The sequence below is a fragment of the Ambystoma mexicanum genome, chromosome 8 (genome assembly GCF_040938575.1).
Source record: "Ambystoma mexicanum isolate Mex_15411 chromosome 8, UKY_AmexF1_1, whole genome shotgun sequence".
NCBI lineage: Eukaryota > Metazoa > Chordata > Amphibia > Caudata > Ambystomatidae > Ambystoma > Ambystoma mexicanum.
In genome coordinates, this window is record NC_090929.1 from 732,369,959 (window position 1) to 732,387,226 (window position 17,268).

The 17,268-nt window shown below is 44.5% G+C and overlaps 1 protein-coding gene across 5 annotated transcripts in view; it reads left to right on the plus strand.

Annotated features, from left to right (window-relative positions):
* The first annotated feature begins 1,784 nt into the window (after window positions 1–1,784).
* Window positions 1,785–17,268, plus strand: part of WASHC2C (WASH complex subunit 2C) — a 2,476,852-nt gene continuing 2,461,368 nt past the window's right edge. For all 5 annotated transcript variants that reach the window (XM_069610545.1, XM_069610544.1, XM_069610547.1 and 2 more), the window contains exon 1: window positions 1,785–1,991. In XM_069610545.1, the coding sequence (XP_069466646.1) occupies window positions 1,839–1,991 (153 nt within the window). In that variant the 5' untranslated portion in view covers window positions 1,785–1,838. The remainder of the gene's footprint in view (window positions 1,992–17,268) is intronic.

Genomic DNA, 17,268 nt, shown 5'->3' on the forward strand with positions numbered 1-17,268 from the left:
CAGCGACTCGAAGATCTCCTGAACCGCGGCTCCCGCCGAGTACAGCATGGTGGCTACCATGCTGTCATTGTCATCCACTCGAGCAGCCCTGAAGTACATGTCCAGGCGGGCCACCCACCTCTTCCATCGGGGCCCCAGACTGGACGGGGGGCCCGTAGGATCGAATTCTGGTATCGGTTGCAGGGCCGCCTGGGCTCTAGCTTGAGCCAAAATGGGGGGCCCTTGTGGAGCGACAGGCTGTGCCCCTAGTGGTGCCTGTGGTGCAGGCCCCTGATTCCCCGGTGGCAGCGGTTGCAGAGCTGCAGGCTGGGCCGCCTGACCTTCGTCCTGAGATTCTTCCCCAGGATCCGCGGTGTCACCGTCCTGGTCGCTGTCGGACATGGGACTGAGCGCACAGGCACCCCACTACCAGACCTGGGGCCGCAACTCAGATTCCCACCATCACCATGCGGAAGGATGCACCCCCGTGCCACACACAGCCTGGTGCAAACACACGAAGAACTTCCAAGACGGCCACCACCTCGTGATGATGAAGAGGATCAAAAAGAGTGTCCTGATGATGAAGGGGGCGAAGAAGTGCCTTGTTGCCACCTTGCAGCAAAGCACTGCCGTATAGAAGTCCCAAAAATTGAGCCACGTGGATGGACTGGACTAAGCAGGCCCTACCATATTAGTCCTTATCCTGGCTTACACTCGATGTAACAGTCCCAAAATCTGATGAAAACACACAAATTGGGTATGGGCGTGCAGGTCATGCACTCAGCAACCACAAAATCCAAAAATTAGACCCGGATCACCTTCTCGGTCCGAACCGGAGCTCCGAGAAGTTCCGCGGCCTCGTATGCAAAATGGCCGCCAGCCGCGTGTGCGGTCCGCAGCCACGGCATGAAACGAAACGTCCGTGAACGTTCCGATCGTTTGAAAAAAATTCCGGACGCCTTTCACCGCCGGGCCCGGGCATCCGACATCACTCGTCGCCACTGTTGGGGGTCTGTCCTTTGCCCCCCAGGCGTGCCCGTGAGCCCCCAACCCAACAGAGCTCACACTCACACGTCCGTCAGGTTCGGGCTCCCCGGTCGCTCTCCCGCTTCCGGGAACGCCCCGTTTATTTAAGCCGCAAGCGGCGACGTGCAACGTCACGCCGCCGCGTGCGCAGCCCTTACGGGGCAACGCCACATATAGGAGGATAAAGGACATTGTGTGTTGTGACTGGTGGAAAATGTCAAATGGGTTTTCATAGACATAACAAGAATGGATTACACAAAAAAGACATTTATCTGGGAAATGTCGTTTTTTAATTGTAATATTCTTTTTTGTTTGTAATTGTTATATGCTGCTCGAGTTCTAAGTAAAGAGAGAAAGCATAATCATTTGCCTCAGTGTCTTTAATAGAATATTGACTTTGTATAGCACTAGTATGGAAATCTGTAGGCGGTAGGACTGCTTAACAAGCAGTAGCCTGCTGTCTAAATCTGTAGGGTTGGCAAGTATGAAATCAGTATTTTCCGTACTTCTGTTTCCACTGGTTGTACTTATTAAAAACGGTCTCCCCTTGATTAACCGCACTTGAGCAATAATTTATTTTAAAACGTGTCTCCCCTCAATACAGCGTTCTCCATGTTGTAAGAAGATAAACGGGAAATGTACTGACTGCCTGGCGGCCGGAGACAGCTACGCCTCGCCGCACCGAAGAGAGGGAAGCTTGTTGCCGAATGCGCTTCTTCTGTAGTTATTTTCTGGTTACGTCACGTGATCGGCCATGTGACTGGTGAGATAGTCACATGACTCTTGATTGCCTGATCTGTCTACCCTGTGGTGTTGTAGCTTGGTAGTTTCACATGGAGGGTCTGTTAGGAGTTCCTGTGGCCGGACACGGAGAGATGTCCAGCGTTGGAGGCCTAGAGAGGACAGACCCTATCTGGGAGCGGCCTTGGACGCTGGAGGAGATTCGCAACAGCAGCCAGAGTTGGTCCCTAGCAGCCGATTCAGGGGTGAGTACACTGAGCTGCATGAGAGAATGTTCCGGTACGGTCGGGTTCGTTGAGTTAAATGGCTGTTGGAAGGTACTAGTTAAAGACATCATGCCAACATTTTGCCACAGATGGGAGGGTGACTCGTAACCGAAGTCGGCAGCAGTTAATATTTCCATGGGGTTGAATTGGAGTTGAAAATATTTTTGTGGGGAGCAAGTAAAAAAGAGCACACTTTTTGGTGTAAAAATCGGATGGGTTGGCATGTACGTCAGTAGTCTTGCAGATTACGGGAGAACCAACCCAGCGCTAGTGTCGGTGCCAGCCCAACGACACCCACACATGCTTAGCACCGCCAGCCGAATCCATTCAAATAGGGCAATGCCATACTCGCCAACATTCTGTGACCAGAAAGAGGTAGGATTTTGAAAGTTTCAAAAATAGTAATTCGCAGAATTATGACATCAAAGGAAATGACTTCACACGAGATGTGACACTGATCAGAGTACAACATGTTTTTGTCTTACTCATATTTTCTGATCCATTTTGAGAAGTCACATAACCAAATGAGTGAGCTGTGAGAATTGTGGTCAGCGTTTTTAGTTTTGGTGTTCGGTGCAGTGGCGGCTGGTGAATGTTTTACCAAGTTTTAAATGTTTAGAATATGTGAGAGCCATTGAGTATAGTGATGTAGCTAGAACCAACTAAGGGGCATTGGGTGCACCCTTCCGAGAACATTTATTAAATAATGGAATAAAATGGTGTATTTCTAGCACACTTTTTGTGCAAAATAGGGTAAAACCCCCACACAGTTTGCAATTGATTTTGTATGGTAGCACATGAAAAAAATGCAATCAGTGTAGTCAACAGTGCATAGGAGCTTTCTCCAACACATTTTCATGATGCCTTTCCCCTACAAATACAGCAGTATACAAAAATGTTCATGCTGGTTGTGCCCATGCATATGCAAGCAGACTACACCAATACATGCCATAATTGCCCATTATACCTGTTGGATATGTCAGCAAAAAATGTTGTGCCACCATGAGAAAATATGTCCATAATAGCTCAACTAATGTATGCCAATGTAGCCATGCAATAGCACTTAATGATGTTTGCTTTACCCTTGATGTCCAAAAAATGCAATGCTCCAGTAATAATATATGGCCAGACCAGTGCCATCGATGGAGGCCAGTTTAGCCACGTAATAACCCTTGTTTGCTTTAACCTTGATACACTGTAGGGATGCACCAAAAATAGTATATTCAAACTGGCTGCACCAATTAAGGCCAGTCTTGCTATGTAAGAGCACCCACCATGTTTGCTTTATCTTTTGATGCCCATTAAAAAATAGAATGCCACAGTAAGAAAGTATAGTTAGACAGGCTGCACCCAAGTATACCAGTTTAGCTATGTAAAAGTGCTCATAATGTTTGTATTACCCTTGTTGCCCAGTAGAAAATACAATACCACAGTAAGACAATATATTTAGACTAGCTGCACCCAAGAATGCCAGTCTAGCTATGTAAAAGTGCTCATAATGTTTGCTTTACCCTTGATGCCCAGTAAAAAATACAACACCACAGTAAGAAAGTAGAGAGAAAGTTGCTGCACCAAATAATTCCAGTCTAGCTATGTAATATACAGTGCCACAGTAAGAAAGTATAGATGAATTGCCTGCACCCAAGTATGCCATTCTAGCTTGGTAATAGCACTCATCATGTTTTTATTGCCACTTCATACACCCCAAACCCCACAACTAGGTGCCTGCTACCCCTTCACACATGCAGTGCAGCAGGGCACACACACACACACACCCGTTTGCCCCCCTAAACTCTCATTGATCTGTGCATTCATACAGCACTTCGAAAACTCTTTGCATGCACGCTCACATAAAAACAACATAAACATTTGCATTTGACTTACCACCTGATCGCACCTTCTGCATGCCAACACCATCCACGACCACCATCCACCTCACACAGGGCGCACTGGCTGACCGATGAGGAGAGATGTCCTCTTCTGTAACTCAGAGCCTCCAACTATAGTAGTACAATGATGAGGCAGTGGGGATGACCTTCCTACGCCCCGCCATCCTCTTATCATTGTGCTCTGCACATTTTGCAGGCCCCACAAAGGTTCACAAAGGCCCACAGAGCACCACATTGAAAAAAGAAAAAACTTAGCAGGGGTATGCACCCCTGCTCAGAGGCAGTCAGCCCAGACCCATTGCATGTAACATACTGTTTGGACTTTGTTAGGCAGAATCCTGTGCAGTTTGCTTAGGGAGCACTATACAAGATTAGGACTACAGGTGAGAACAATAAATCCCCTTTGGTATTAGTCTGTACCACACAGATTTAGTTGGTAGCTGTGGCTGAGCAGTCAGACTTATCTCAAGAGGGAGATGAGCAGTATTCAGGGTTTACACAATAGGCCTACACGACTATGGTACAAGGAAACACTGACCAAAGCTTTGTATTAAAAAGTAATTATATATTTATTTTATACAGTTCTTATAAAACACATGTATTGCAGTCATCAAGCAAGTTAAATTAAGCCAAAGGAAAAATATACACTCCCAAGTTAAATTGTAGATCAAGTGAACCAGAGTGAAAACTGAGCAAAACGGCACAGTGACAACTACACAAAAGAGATCTTCTAACAATTCCTCACAAGGGAGGGAACGCACAAGTTATATATAAATAGGTTCTTATACACCCTAGCAACACTTCCCATCAGTTTGTGAACCAGTTTAAGCAAGGCAGTGCATCAGTATAAGCAATACTCAAACGAAAACTGAGCAAAATGGCATTTCACAAGGTTTAAAAATGGGAAGGAAAGGGTAGTGAAAAGAAATGGGTGCACCAGCACAGTTCTCAGTGAAAATCAATCTAAAAAAGGCAGATATAACAAATGTAGCCAGAGTCAGTAGGCCTGTGCCAGAGTCAGTGGTACAGGGCAAGGGCCCAGGAGCAAAATGGTTTTGTAGCTGCAGTCAAGTCTTTGGTTAACGATTTTGAAAAGGTGGATGCAGAAGTTGAACATACAATGTTAAGAGAGAGGGGAGGCCAACCCAACAGGTAGGTAAAGGATTTAAAACACCTTTAGTGCTACCGCAAAGAAGGACGGCCTGGCGGAACAATGTACCTTTAAATGAAGAAGTGGCTCCTGCAGTGGCGGTTGTTCCTGCAGTTCGGGTGATCCAGCAGAGGAAGAGAGGCTCACATACTAGAGGAAGGTTCGAGTTACTGCACTACCCAGGGATGAAACCAGCCGCGGTGCTGCCCGATGAATAAAAGGTACGCTCCTTTAAATCGCGGTCCGAATGGACTGGTGCCTGGATATCCAGCCTCCGAGTACAGGGTACGGGAGATTCGACCAAGGCAGGTCCGGGAAGGCGATTGGCAAACTGGTTGGCCCCACCAGCTCAAGGGAAGAAGGCTCTTGCAGAGGAAGATCTTCTATTTTCGTGTGGAGAAAAGTGGTGAGACGCTGCAGCAGGGATTCACCGGTGGTTCAGTCGTTGCAGATGTCTTTGGGTTCTCTCCTCTTCGGCTTCTTAGTTCCAGTGGCGACGTCTTGCTCTTCCAGTCCTCAGGACCCTGCTTTTATGCAAAAAGATCCCCATTCATACAGCCTAGCTGTCACTCGCACAGTGGAGTGGTCATCTTGGCAGGAGACCCTCCAGCCTATCAGGATAGAGTGCGACATGGGTTGCTGAGGCAACCCTGTCCAGGGGTCCTACTCCCCCTTCCACACAATGGACCCACCCCAGACTCAGTGGTGCCGAAAGGAGGGCTTCTGGGCAGAAGCCCGCCAAAAGGACGAACAAAGGATCCCCGACCTGAGTTAGGAGTTTAGAGAACAAAGTTATATTAAAGTTCTGGCAAATAAAACCTACCGGAGTCAAGTTAATATTAAAATGCACCGGCGGTATGTTAGAGGCTGCCAGAAAAAGTGGTAGCCTCGAACAATGGGAAAATCCTATAGGGAAATATTCATGGTCGAATATCTATGGTAGTAAGCACTGCCAGCAGCCAGAAACTTTTGAGAGAGGGACTGTACGGTCCCTCTCGAAAACAAACATAAGGGAAAAACTATGAACCCTTTCCAGTACCTCCATAGTAAGATGGGTTGTACTGGTTTAGTTCATAGGATTTGATTAGTAAAGTCAATTGGGAATTTACATGCCCTGGGAGGCAGTAGTCAGTCCCAGGGTATGGAGTCTATGTTTGGGGGTCGCTACGACACCCCTGTTTCACTGCACTGAGCGTGCTGTGTAACACATGTGAATAAAGATGGTTCCTATGGGGTTGAGAAAGATCCCATAGGCATTAAACACAAAAATAGCCTACAACACACGTAGCAAAAAAATGCCTAAGAGTGGGAAAAAGAGTCTCACTCTTAGGTAAAAAGAAACAAACCCTTCAAATCCAGCAAAGCTGCTAGTGGACTCTATAGGTAAGAGAAATTAGGGAGAATTCTCATTCTATGGCTAACAGACTTCCACTGAATTGAAGAGGCAGCGCCCCTCGCCTATAGGTATGGGCCGGCAATGGTTAGGTGGCATTGTGAGTGTTTCCTAAATGTCAAAACTATTGGTACTGGCAGTGAAGATAACATAGAGATGGTGTATGAGTAGCATCGCAGAGCCTGTGTTTCACTTTTTATCCAGCCTTTGACTATTCATGGCCGTTCTAGGCCATCAAACCATTCCTACCCACTTTCTGCCCCTCCCAGGATCTTATTACTAAGTATTGTACTGAAAGGTAACAGCTTTTTTAAAGCTGAAATGAAAATAACTCGACAAAGCGTGCCTTAAGCCACTTGCTTTGTATGTAAATGTGTGTTCTTGCATCTGTTCACGGCACTGTATTCCTATTAAAACACACATTGGCTACAGTAACATTTTTGGCTTGTGTTTAGTGTTAGGCAGAATCATATGCAGTACCCTTTGGGAACCCCACACACAATTAGGACTACAAGTGCAAGTGCAAATTCACCTTTGGTACAAGCCTGTACTACACAATCAAGTGGTAGTGATGGCTGAGCAGCCAGACTTATCTCAAGAGTAAAGTGAGCTGTATCAGAAGTTACACAAAGGACAGCAATTGCTATGGTTCAAACAAACACTGACTCAAGGTTTCTGAGTAAAAGAATATACATTTATTTACACCATCATTTATCAAACAACTCACTATTATCAAGCAGCAGAAAAATCACAATCTTAACATACTACACAACAACCAATAATTTCTGGACACGTTAAGCTCAAAATGAAGTGTGCGCAAAATGGCACTGCAGCAATTTTAAAAGGGAGGGAAAGACAAGGTTATACAAAATTAAGCAGCACCAACAAGTAAGTAGGCAGGGCAATCTAGAAAAGGCTTACTACAATGAGGATTCAAATCAATAGACTTGGGCCAATGTTAATGGTTCAGTCTTTGCAGAGGATCACACAGTTCAGAGTAGTTCGCGGTTAAGTCTTTGCCAAGAGTTAGAAACGAAGTTGGTCGGAAGGAAAGTTACTTAAAAGAGTAGAGAAAGACAAGCCCTCGGATTGGCGAAAGATTTAAAACACTTTCACCGCGGTCGGAAGGTACGAACAACCAGGTTTGAACAGTACCTTAGAAGAAGAATGCTGTAGCTGAGGCAGAAGTTCCTGGCAGATCCTTTAGGCTCACGGTTCCTGAAGCAACTGTCGGACTGACACGAAGGAGGAAGACTGGAGGGTCCTGCATTGCCCAGGGAAGAAACCAGCAGTAGAGCAAAGCAACGAATAAAAGGTGCACTCCTTAAAACCCAAACGGGGGCCGGTCCTCCTGGCTATCCGGTTCACTGCAGCAGTGCACAGAATGTTCGACCAGGGGAGGAAGGCCTTGCTTGGTGTTTGGCAAACTGGTTGGTCCCACCAGCTCAAGGGAAGAAGATTATTTGCAGATCTTCTCTGTCGCCGAAGTTTAGGAGATTCAGACCCGCAGCAAGGCTTCACTGGGAGGTTCAGTAGTTACAGCAGTCCTCTACCTTCAGCTTCTCTTCGGTTCTCTCGATCCAGTGGCAACTCTGCTTTTTAAGTCCAAGAGACCTGCTTTTTATGCAGTTTTCCCCCAATCACACAGCCTGGCTGTCAATGTCACACAGGAGGGTGGCTGTCCTGGCAGGACAGTCACCTAGCGAATCAAACAAGAGTGCGACTTAGGTCTCCAAGGAGACCCTGTGCAAGGGGCCTAAAACCCCTTCCTCACATCCTGTCTACCTAGACTCTCGGGTGCCTAAGGAGGGCTTCTGTGCAGAAGCCTGCCAAAGGACGTCGAACAAAGGAACCAAACCTGGTTTGGCCCGTAGAGTAAAGCACGCGAAAGACCTTTACAAAAAGAAATGGCGAATAAACCCAGCCGGAACCAAATAAAAGTAAATGGGGGTCCAGCGGATTAAAGTTTGAGGCTACTAACATAGCGTAAAACAGTAACAAGGCTATGTTCATAGACTATGGTAGGAAAAATATGGTAGATACCACTGCCACCAGCCAAATCTTAAAGAAACTGGGGCCGAGGTCCACTGCCCACGATTGACGCCTGGAAAAGAGACATTCTATACTGTCAAGATGTGGATAACGAATTCATAAAAACACTACCCCTCCATGCGTGACCCCCTGATATCTGGGGGCCGTACATATTATACCTGCTAAATAGCACCAAGACATCAGACTCAGTAACCTCTGCAACTCAAACATAGAAAATGGAACTGAAAGACTCAGTAATAGTGTTTAGAATATGTCCTGTCGACGTTGCTGTGAAACAACAGTGTGTCGCTCTTCGCTGGCATCTGGGGTGGGGGGAATTTGTACTGGGATGGTTTTTGCTAATTGTTGTTTTTTTTTTTTTCTTTTTCTTTTGAATGCACCCGTTCGGTGCAGATGTTGTGGCTCTATATGTAAAAAACGAAAAATAAAGGTTTTTTTAAAAAAGGGGACCAAAATAATGTTCCTTGAGAAACAGACAAAAAGGGATAACTATTAAACCTTTCCAGTACTCTATGTAAGATATTTTGTACTGGGTCTGTGAATTTAAAAAGACTAATAAAGTCAATGGCAACTTTACATGTTATGGGTCAGTCCCAGAAAATTGAGTTTTAAAGTGGGAAGTCTGAAAAAGACAAGCCTGTGTCACTGCACTAAAGGTGCTGTGTGACACACAGTAAGAAGATGATGCCTATGGAGTAGGTGAGGCTCCACAGTCTATGAACACAACAAATTTTAAACACACAGTAAAACACATGTAAGAGTGGGGAAAAAAAGGATCACACTCTTACCAGGTGAAAAAAAAAACTAGAAATCCAGCAAAGCTGCTGAGGGCCTCGGTAGGTAAGGGAAATTAGCCATTCTGGAGAATTCTCCCTAACATATAGTAATTATATAGCCATTTACTAGGCACTGCCATCATATGCCGAAGTAATCACAACAGGCGGAGTCTGGCAGAGTCTGAGGAGTGGAAGGAGTGACTCTGCTTTCCTGCTGTTAGTAACTCTACAATATTCATACCTGGGGGTGTGACAAGCTTTAAAACCTGCTTTCCTCCGAGGAGCGGGCGCGGAGTCTGGCAGAGTCTGAGGAGAGGAAGGAGTGAGTCTGCTTTCTTGCTTTCCTGCTGTTAGTAACTCTACAGTATTCATACCTGGGGGTGTGACAAGCTTTAATACCTGCTTTCCCCCGCGGACCGGGCGCCTGAGGAGTGGAAGGAGTGAGTCTGCTTTCCTGCTGTTAGTAACTCTACAGTATTCATACCTAGGGGTGTGACAAGCTTTAAAACCTGCTTTCCCCCGAGGAGCGGGCGCAGAGTCTGGCAGAGTCTGAGGAGTGGAAGGAGTGAGTCTGCTTTCCTGCTTTCCTGCTGTTAGTAACTCTACAGTATTCATACCTGGGTGTGTGACAAGCTTTAAAACCTGCTTTCCCCCGCCGAGCTGGCGGGGGAAGTCCGTGAAATCCTGGACCAATCTCGGCTCCCCCTCCTCAGCCTGCCGTCACCTTCACTGCGATCCGCAGTTGGAACTATGCGCAACTCAACAAAATCCTGCTCGTTCGCGAAGACTCGAGCTCAACGGAAGTTGGAATCAACAACGCCCTGTCTTCTGAACGTGTGCTCTGAGTCTCCAGCTGCTACTTCGACAATGTCTGCGCTCGCGGGTCTGCAGCGCCCGAGGACACAAGTAAGTGCCTATGCAGAGAGTGCTATACGTGCCTACGTAGCCGCTACTTCCACTGATCCTTTATTAAATAATGTAAGAAATGAAGAAAATGTTATGGAATCTGTACTTGTGGACGGCGCTGTTGGCTGTGCCTGGCGTTGCCTGTGTGGCTGCTGTGCCGGTGCGGGGCGGAGGAGTTCGGGCTGCTGGCTCCGGCGGTGCTCTGTAGGTCGCTGAGCTTCCGTCCGGAGTCGTTTCTCAACTTCTGAGTGTGCTGGCCAGGAGCACGTTGAACGATTGCACGCTGACACTCACAGGTGCCTTCTGGAGCGATGTTATGGTATGCTTCCGACATGTGCAGGTGCGGCCAACACCGGGGAAACGGCCCGTCCTGGTGAATGTGGGATCGGAGGTGGCGTCTCTGGTTCTGGATCTCTCCATCCTAGATTCTACAGTGCTCTTGAGAGAGTGGACCCTTCGCCGCCGCATACCGCGGTTGTTTCTCAGTCCATCGGCAGTGAATACTATGTTTTTTCCCCACTGTCTGACGAAACAGAGCTGCCTGAGGAGCTCATGCAGGAGGTGCCGCGTCGTCAGTCTACTTTTATATTAGCTGACTCAAACGACTTGTACCCGCACGAAAATCGACAATTCATTGGACATTGTTAACAAACTTCTTTTAGATCTTACTCGTCTCAATAAAGAAAGAGAGCCGAACTTGACATGTAACGCGATGACTGAGTCTTCTGTTAATCTCAATCCCTCTTGCTCAACAAAACAAAGAAGCCAAAGTAAAGTGGGAGTTTCAAGGTTCTCTCCAAACGAAGGAGAGACGACTAGAGTACATCGTCGAGTGTCAGATGCTCGCAAATGAAGATACCAAAAATGACAAATGAGACGGCAAAAACTATGTCAGATACTACAAACGACAACCTACCTGCAAACGGGGCAGCTTTAAATGCTCACTTTGCTTCTACCGACTCTTTATCAGACTCCCCTTCCACCAATTCTTCTATAATGGAAGGCCCATATCCAAAAATATGACGGCGTCCATATTGTCAAAGGTGCCATGCACGGAGAGAAGCTGGCGACGACAACGCTGCGATGTACGAGCACAAAATGAAAGACCTCCGGGCAACTATAATGTCGTCACTGAGAATAACAATTACCCCCTTCCTTAAGATGTACGAGCACCTAAATGACAGTATGAAAGATCTTTCCAATTTGATCTCATCCATGAATACCAAGATTTCGTCCATTGAAAAAGTACACAGTTCATATAAGGAAACTCTGGTCGCGACATAGAAGAGGACGGAATGGGCTTTGGACTCTTTGGTGGTTTGCACTAAAAATGCCAACCTAGATGAGAAACTTTTGGCAGAGGTGGCGAAAGAAGCAATAAATCTCTTTCAATAAAAAAATGAAAGATGTGACGTGACAAAACAAAATCACGGAAGGTGCACTAGTGGAGCTCCAAACGCCTATACAATTCTCGCTGGTAGCTCTAAGTGCCAAATTGCGATTGAAACTGATCCAATGGCGCCTAATGAAGAAACAACAAGGAACTCCATGCAACTGGAAGCTGCACTAGGGCGGGTGGCTTCAGATGGGTCAGTTACACTGCCTCCGACTGGCGTTGCCTCGCAGGTTGCGACTGCTGATGTATGTGCTAATAATGAAACCCGTGCCAATTTGCCCTTACAAGTAAACACCACGCACCTGAAGGATATGCCATCGCCTATGAAGTTTGCGAATATTCTTATTGAGACTCCATCTTTAAGCAATTTGGCTCTTCATGACCCCCAAATGGCTTCCACTTCCAATCTTGGCTCAAAAGATGTTATGAGCAGGGAGGCAGCGATGCAGATAAATTCTGATGACCACGATAATCCTCCTGAGTTTTATGAAATTTTCAAGAACTCATCGAACCGATTGAAACCACGTACTGATCAAAACATATCAGGAAGTGCCAAGGAAAAGAAGTCAAAAAACCAACCTAGGAAGAAAATGAAACGAGGAATAGATTCACGGAAGTTTCTAAGAAATAACAAAACTGTAAATGTGACGGTAAACAGAAGTATTGTCAAAGGAAAAAGCTGCGAAACAAAAAACTGTCCACAAGGAATCTGTAGATGCGGCTGGCTGCAGGTTGCAGTGACATCTTGGAAGAGCTAATAAACATGTCAACTTATGAGGACGTAGATGATAAACAACCAAGTGAGTTTGCCTCTGCTTTGCATGCTGGTGATAAATCTGTTCCTATCATGTCAAATGCTGTCACTGAAGGTCAAGCTTCAGAGGTACGGATTGTGAACACATCTCTAAATCGCCCTAAGTATTCCAACGGCTGGCCACTATTGAAGCTGCAGCGAATGCAGCTCCTAAATTACCTGAAGATTTCCAACGGCTGGCCACTACTGAAGCTGCGACTAATGTAGCTACGACCGCTGAAATGACAACAAGAGAAGGTGCAGATGCAAGCAAAAATGTATTTTTACACAATAAAGCACCTAGAACTTGTCAAGCAGTTCAACAGATGCCGTTCTCACATGATGACCTTTCTAAAGCTAAGTATTCCTTTATGACATTGGATGAAAGATGAAAGAAACTGGCTGTCTTGTCTCCTAGGATTGATGACCTCCTGGGAAATTATGCCTCTCAAAGGATGGTCACTTGTTGCAATGAGTCTCAAGTTAATGACTCATCTCCACGATATGCTCAGAAGGAGAGACAACTTGAGCGTGCACTTGATCTGCAACAGTGTGCAACTTCCGGTGCGACAACAAAACACAGTGAAATCATGTCAGAAAACAGCAAAAACTTCTCTCAATATATGAAGGACAAACAAATAAAAAGTGCTATACCAAAAATGTCACCTTTACACCAAGTGCTTTTGGAACACATAGAATCGTCAGATGATTTAATTTTAAATCGCCATAATGTTTTATGGTTATGCCATCCTGTTCCAAGTCTTCGAGCCATTGAATCTGGAGATCTGAAAATTGTGGAATTTCTCAGCGAAACCAAAAACGATGCGGTCATACTCCATTTGCATTCGAAACTTATAGTGGACACTTTATTAGAAGCAGGTCCTGTATTAATGTCTTTGGGGTTTGACATTTCTGTGGTATCTAATCGTTTAGCGTTAAAACCATAGGAATCTGGCACAGATAGAGCCTCTGATGGCGGAACGAAATGGACCGTGGCAGAAGTACCTCGACTAACTACTGCTGCTCGGCCGCAAATCGTCTTACAGCCAATTGGTACACCACACCTTGAATCCTTGGCCGAAATTCAAGGAAAGATTCGATAAGGATAACAATCCGAGGATCGGATAGTGCCATGGCCAATCTTAAAGACATTGAAGAAACTACCACCCTGGCCTCTAAAGAGAATGATTGGTCTTGGATTGCTGGTTCGCTGAATAATGTATCACACAAATAATGCCAGGCCAAAAGAAAATCTCCAACCTGTTCAATGGGATCTTGGAACACAAGGGGCTTTACCCATTTGTTTTCAACCTTGTGGTTACATGATTTAGATCTCATTTGTCTACAAGAAACGTGGCTCAAAGAAACTTCAATTCTTGAAGGATTTGAAATAACAATTAATCCATCTATTAAGCAGCATAAAGGAGGCCTATGGCTGGGCTGCTGGTAGCAGTTAAGAGAGAGTCTGGTTTCAAGATCGTAAATTCTTTCAATCCTTCTCCATTTATTTAGGTGGTGGTGATCAGCTCTTAAGGCAAGATATGTCGCAGGTGACCAAACTGGGAATCATCAATTTATATTGGAATCGCCTGGCTGTTGGACCTGATTTGTTTATCAATCAAGTTACCTCTATAATTGATGATCTAACACAAAAGGATTGCCTAACTGACTCAATTATCTGTGGTGATCTTAATATTGATTGTATTACCAACCTAAATTTACCTGGCAGTAAAAAGAAAATTAATAACCACCAAGTGTGAATAATAAATCAATGGTGTACAGAAATGGATGTTTGTGGGATAATGATGTTAAATGGGCAAACAGCAGGTGACATCCCTGCTAAACCTATTTGGAGAAGAGGTGATCAGAGCTCAACTCTTGATTACATATTTGTGTCAGGAAACATTCATATGAGGACTACCCGATTGGAGATTATGAAGATGTTGCATAGCGATCATGACATGGTAACCCTACGTCTTAACAATTGTATTGATCATGACAAAGAGCAATGGTCACATGCTGTAAGAACTGGGGCATGTAGAATCAGTTTATTTCTAGATACTCAGGATCTAACCAACATCACTTGTAAATGCCAAATGAATCCTGAGACACTAGAATATTCCTACCTGTTAACACAATATGAGGAGCGGAACGCTAGATTAAAACATGCTAACTTTACAACTAAACACAAATTTGACCTAGAAATTCTTCAAAGGAAAAGAACCTTACGACGTGTATTACGAAATGCACAAAGAGACACTCGGGCGAATGTACAGGATCAAAAACAATCTCTTAAGCAAGGTTATAAAAACTGGTTAAAGTCTCACAAAGCCATTATGGTACTAAATGAGGCAGAGTTCATGCTGTCCAAAATGAAAAGTAAAAACTCTGCTTATTATTGGAGACTGATAAATAGCAATCTAGCTCCACAACATTCACTCCAAGCAAACCTGGTTTCGGAAGATGAGTGGATGTCCTTTTACACTGATCTCTTCTGCAAAGATATAACAATTAAAGAATGGAAACCTCCTATTTTGTCCCATTGGGAGATTGTGTTTCACACAGAAGACATTCTGCAAGTAATCAAGAATGTACATGATTCCAGAGCACCAGGCCCGGATGGTCTGACCAATTTCTCTATAAAACGTCATCTTGAAGAATGGACAGACTTTTGCTCCATTCTGTTTCACAGAATTGTTAAGAATTGTAGTACACCAAACTCATGGAAATCTGCTGTGATTGTTCCAATCTTTAAAAAAGGAGATACACGAAACCCAAAAAATGACAGACCAATTGCTCTGTTGGATGTATTAGGGAAAATCTATGCCACCCTCTGGCAACAGAAACTCCTAAAGTGGTCATCGATGCAAATCGAGTAGACCCGAGACAAGCAGGATTTGTCAAGGGGGTGGGGTGTGGGGTGAATCTCGTGTTAATAAATGTATTGAAGATGGAAGCACATCGATCCAACTCCAAAGTTTACTTGGCCCTCATAGATTTGTCTCATGCTTTTGATAGCAGAGATCTTCTATGGGGAAAAACTGAATGTGTGGAATTGTCCCCCCTAGCCTTTTGGCCGCGATTCGTGAGCTACATGTAAACACCTCAATTAAGATCAGATTAGATCTTAAAGGCTCACTATCAACCCCTATTTACACACATAGGGGTGTCAAACAGGGGTGCCCACTGGCAGCAAGTATTTTCAATCTGTTTATATCAGACATTAAGGAGGTCTTCAATGACCTAGTTACTTTTCCACCTAAAATTCACAGCACACAGATTAACTACCTTGTGTACGCAGACGATCTTATTCTCATGGATTTCACGCCAATAGGGCTTCAACGCAAGCTTGCCGCTTTGGAAAAGTATTTAACAGCAAATGGCCTACTGATGAACAAACAAAAATGTGAAATCCTGGTCCTTGGAAAACTGCTGGGTATCAGTCGTTATAAGAAAAAATTCACCTGGTACCTTGACAAAGGACCGATCAGGACAGTAAAGAATGCTATCTATTTAGGAATGAACATCAGCGCAAGTCGTAATCATGCCCCTTGGACCGAGATGACTAAAAACAAATGCCGGCAGCTGGCTTGTCAGGCTTCCTTGATTAACAGAAAATTTGGTAAATTTTCTTTAAAACCAACAGTTACCTTTTTCCAACAAAAAGTGGTACCGCCCTGATATATGGTGGTAAACGCTTTCGGCTGCGGCAATGATTTGTGGAACTCCCTTGAAAACATCTCTTGGTCTAGAGTTCTACATCTGCCTAGGGGAACCCCGACAGCTTGTGTAAGATTTGAACTGGGCTATATCTCAATTCAAGCTTGTGTTGCCTGGAATCTCCTGAATCTTTTCACAAAAATGATGCTAACGGATCCGTTACCTCAACTTTGCTTACTGCATAAACCTGATATAGAAAAATCTCAAACGATTCTATTCCAATGGAACAGGTTATGCCTTGAAGTATTAGACATGTATGACATCCCTATGCAGACTTTGATGGATAACCCAGAGTGTGCTAAGAAGAAAATGTGGAGAGCAGATTGGATAAATACATGCAATTTAAGAACTGACTCAAAAACAATGAAGGATGTTCCTGGAGAAGCTAGAGCATACGGCCACCTACAAAAATATCTAAATTGTTTTCTAGACCAACATATGAGATCCTTCTTAAATTGTTGGCAACTAAGGAACGCCTACGTTTTTGGCAGCAGTATGCTGATATAGACTTGAGGTGCTGCTTTTGCCAAACTTACAAAGAGACCTTGAATCACCTGACTATGTCGTGCTCTGGCTTCTAACAACAAAGATTAAATATCTTTGGATCTTTAGCCAGGAAACATCAGGCACTGACTATTGATGATTGGTGGAGAGCTCTGTTTGATGGCTCAAGCAGATCTGTTTTATACGCTTTAACTGCTTTTCTTAGCGTTTTAAAGGAGGGTCTAGATAAGGAAACAACAAATCTAAAGTCCAGTAAGAGCTAAAAGTTTGGTCCTGAATCTCTCTCTGTGTAACAGAAGTGAAATGTTTTTTTCTTGATGTTATGTCATGTCATAATTGCTCAGATGTTGATGAGATGGATTTCTTGATGTGCTTTTTTTTAAAGGTTTATATAAACCAATAAAAAAAAAAAATCACAACATTCCCGGCGTTTGTCATTTTATGGAGGGCTAGCACCATTGTAGCATTGCTTGGAAAATTCCTATCCAATGTCTACACAAAACCCAGAACTGTAGGTTTTACCAGTGCTTGTTTTTTTATACTTTATTTAAAAGTACAGAATTTAAATACACACCGTTCAATTCAAACCTACCACTGTCAATCTCTTCATAAACTTTGCACACAGAAAGAAACACGTGCATCTTCATCTATTCATTCACACACTAACCCAGAACCGG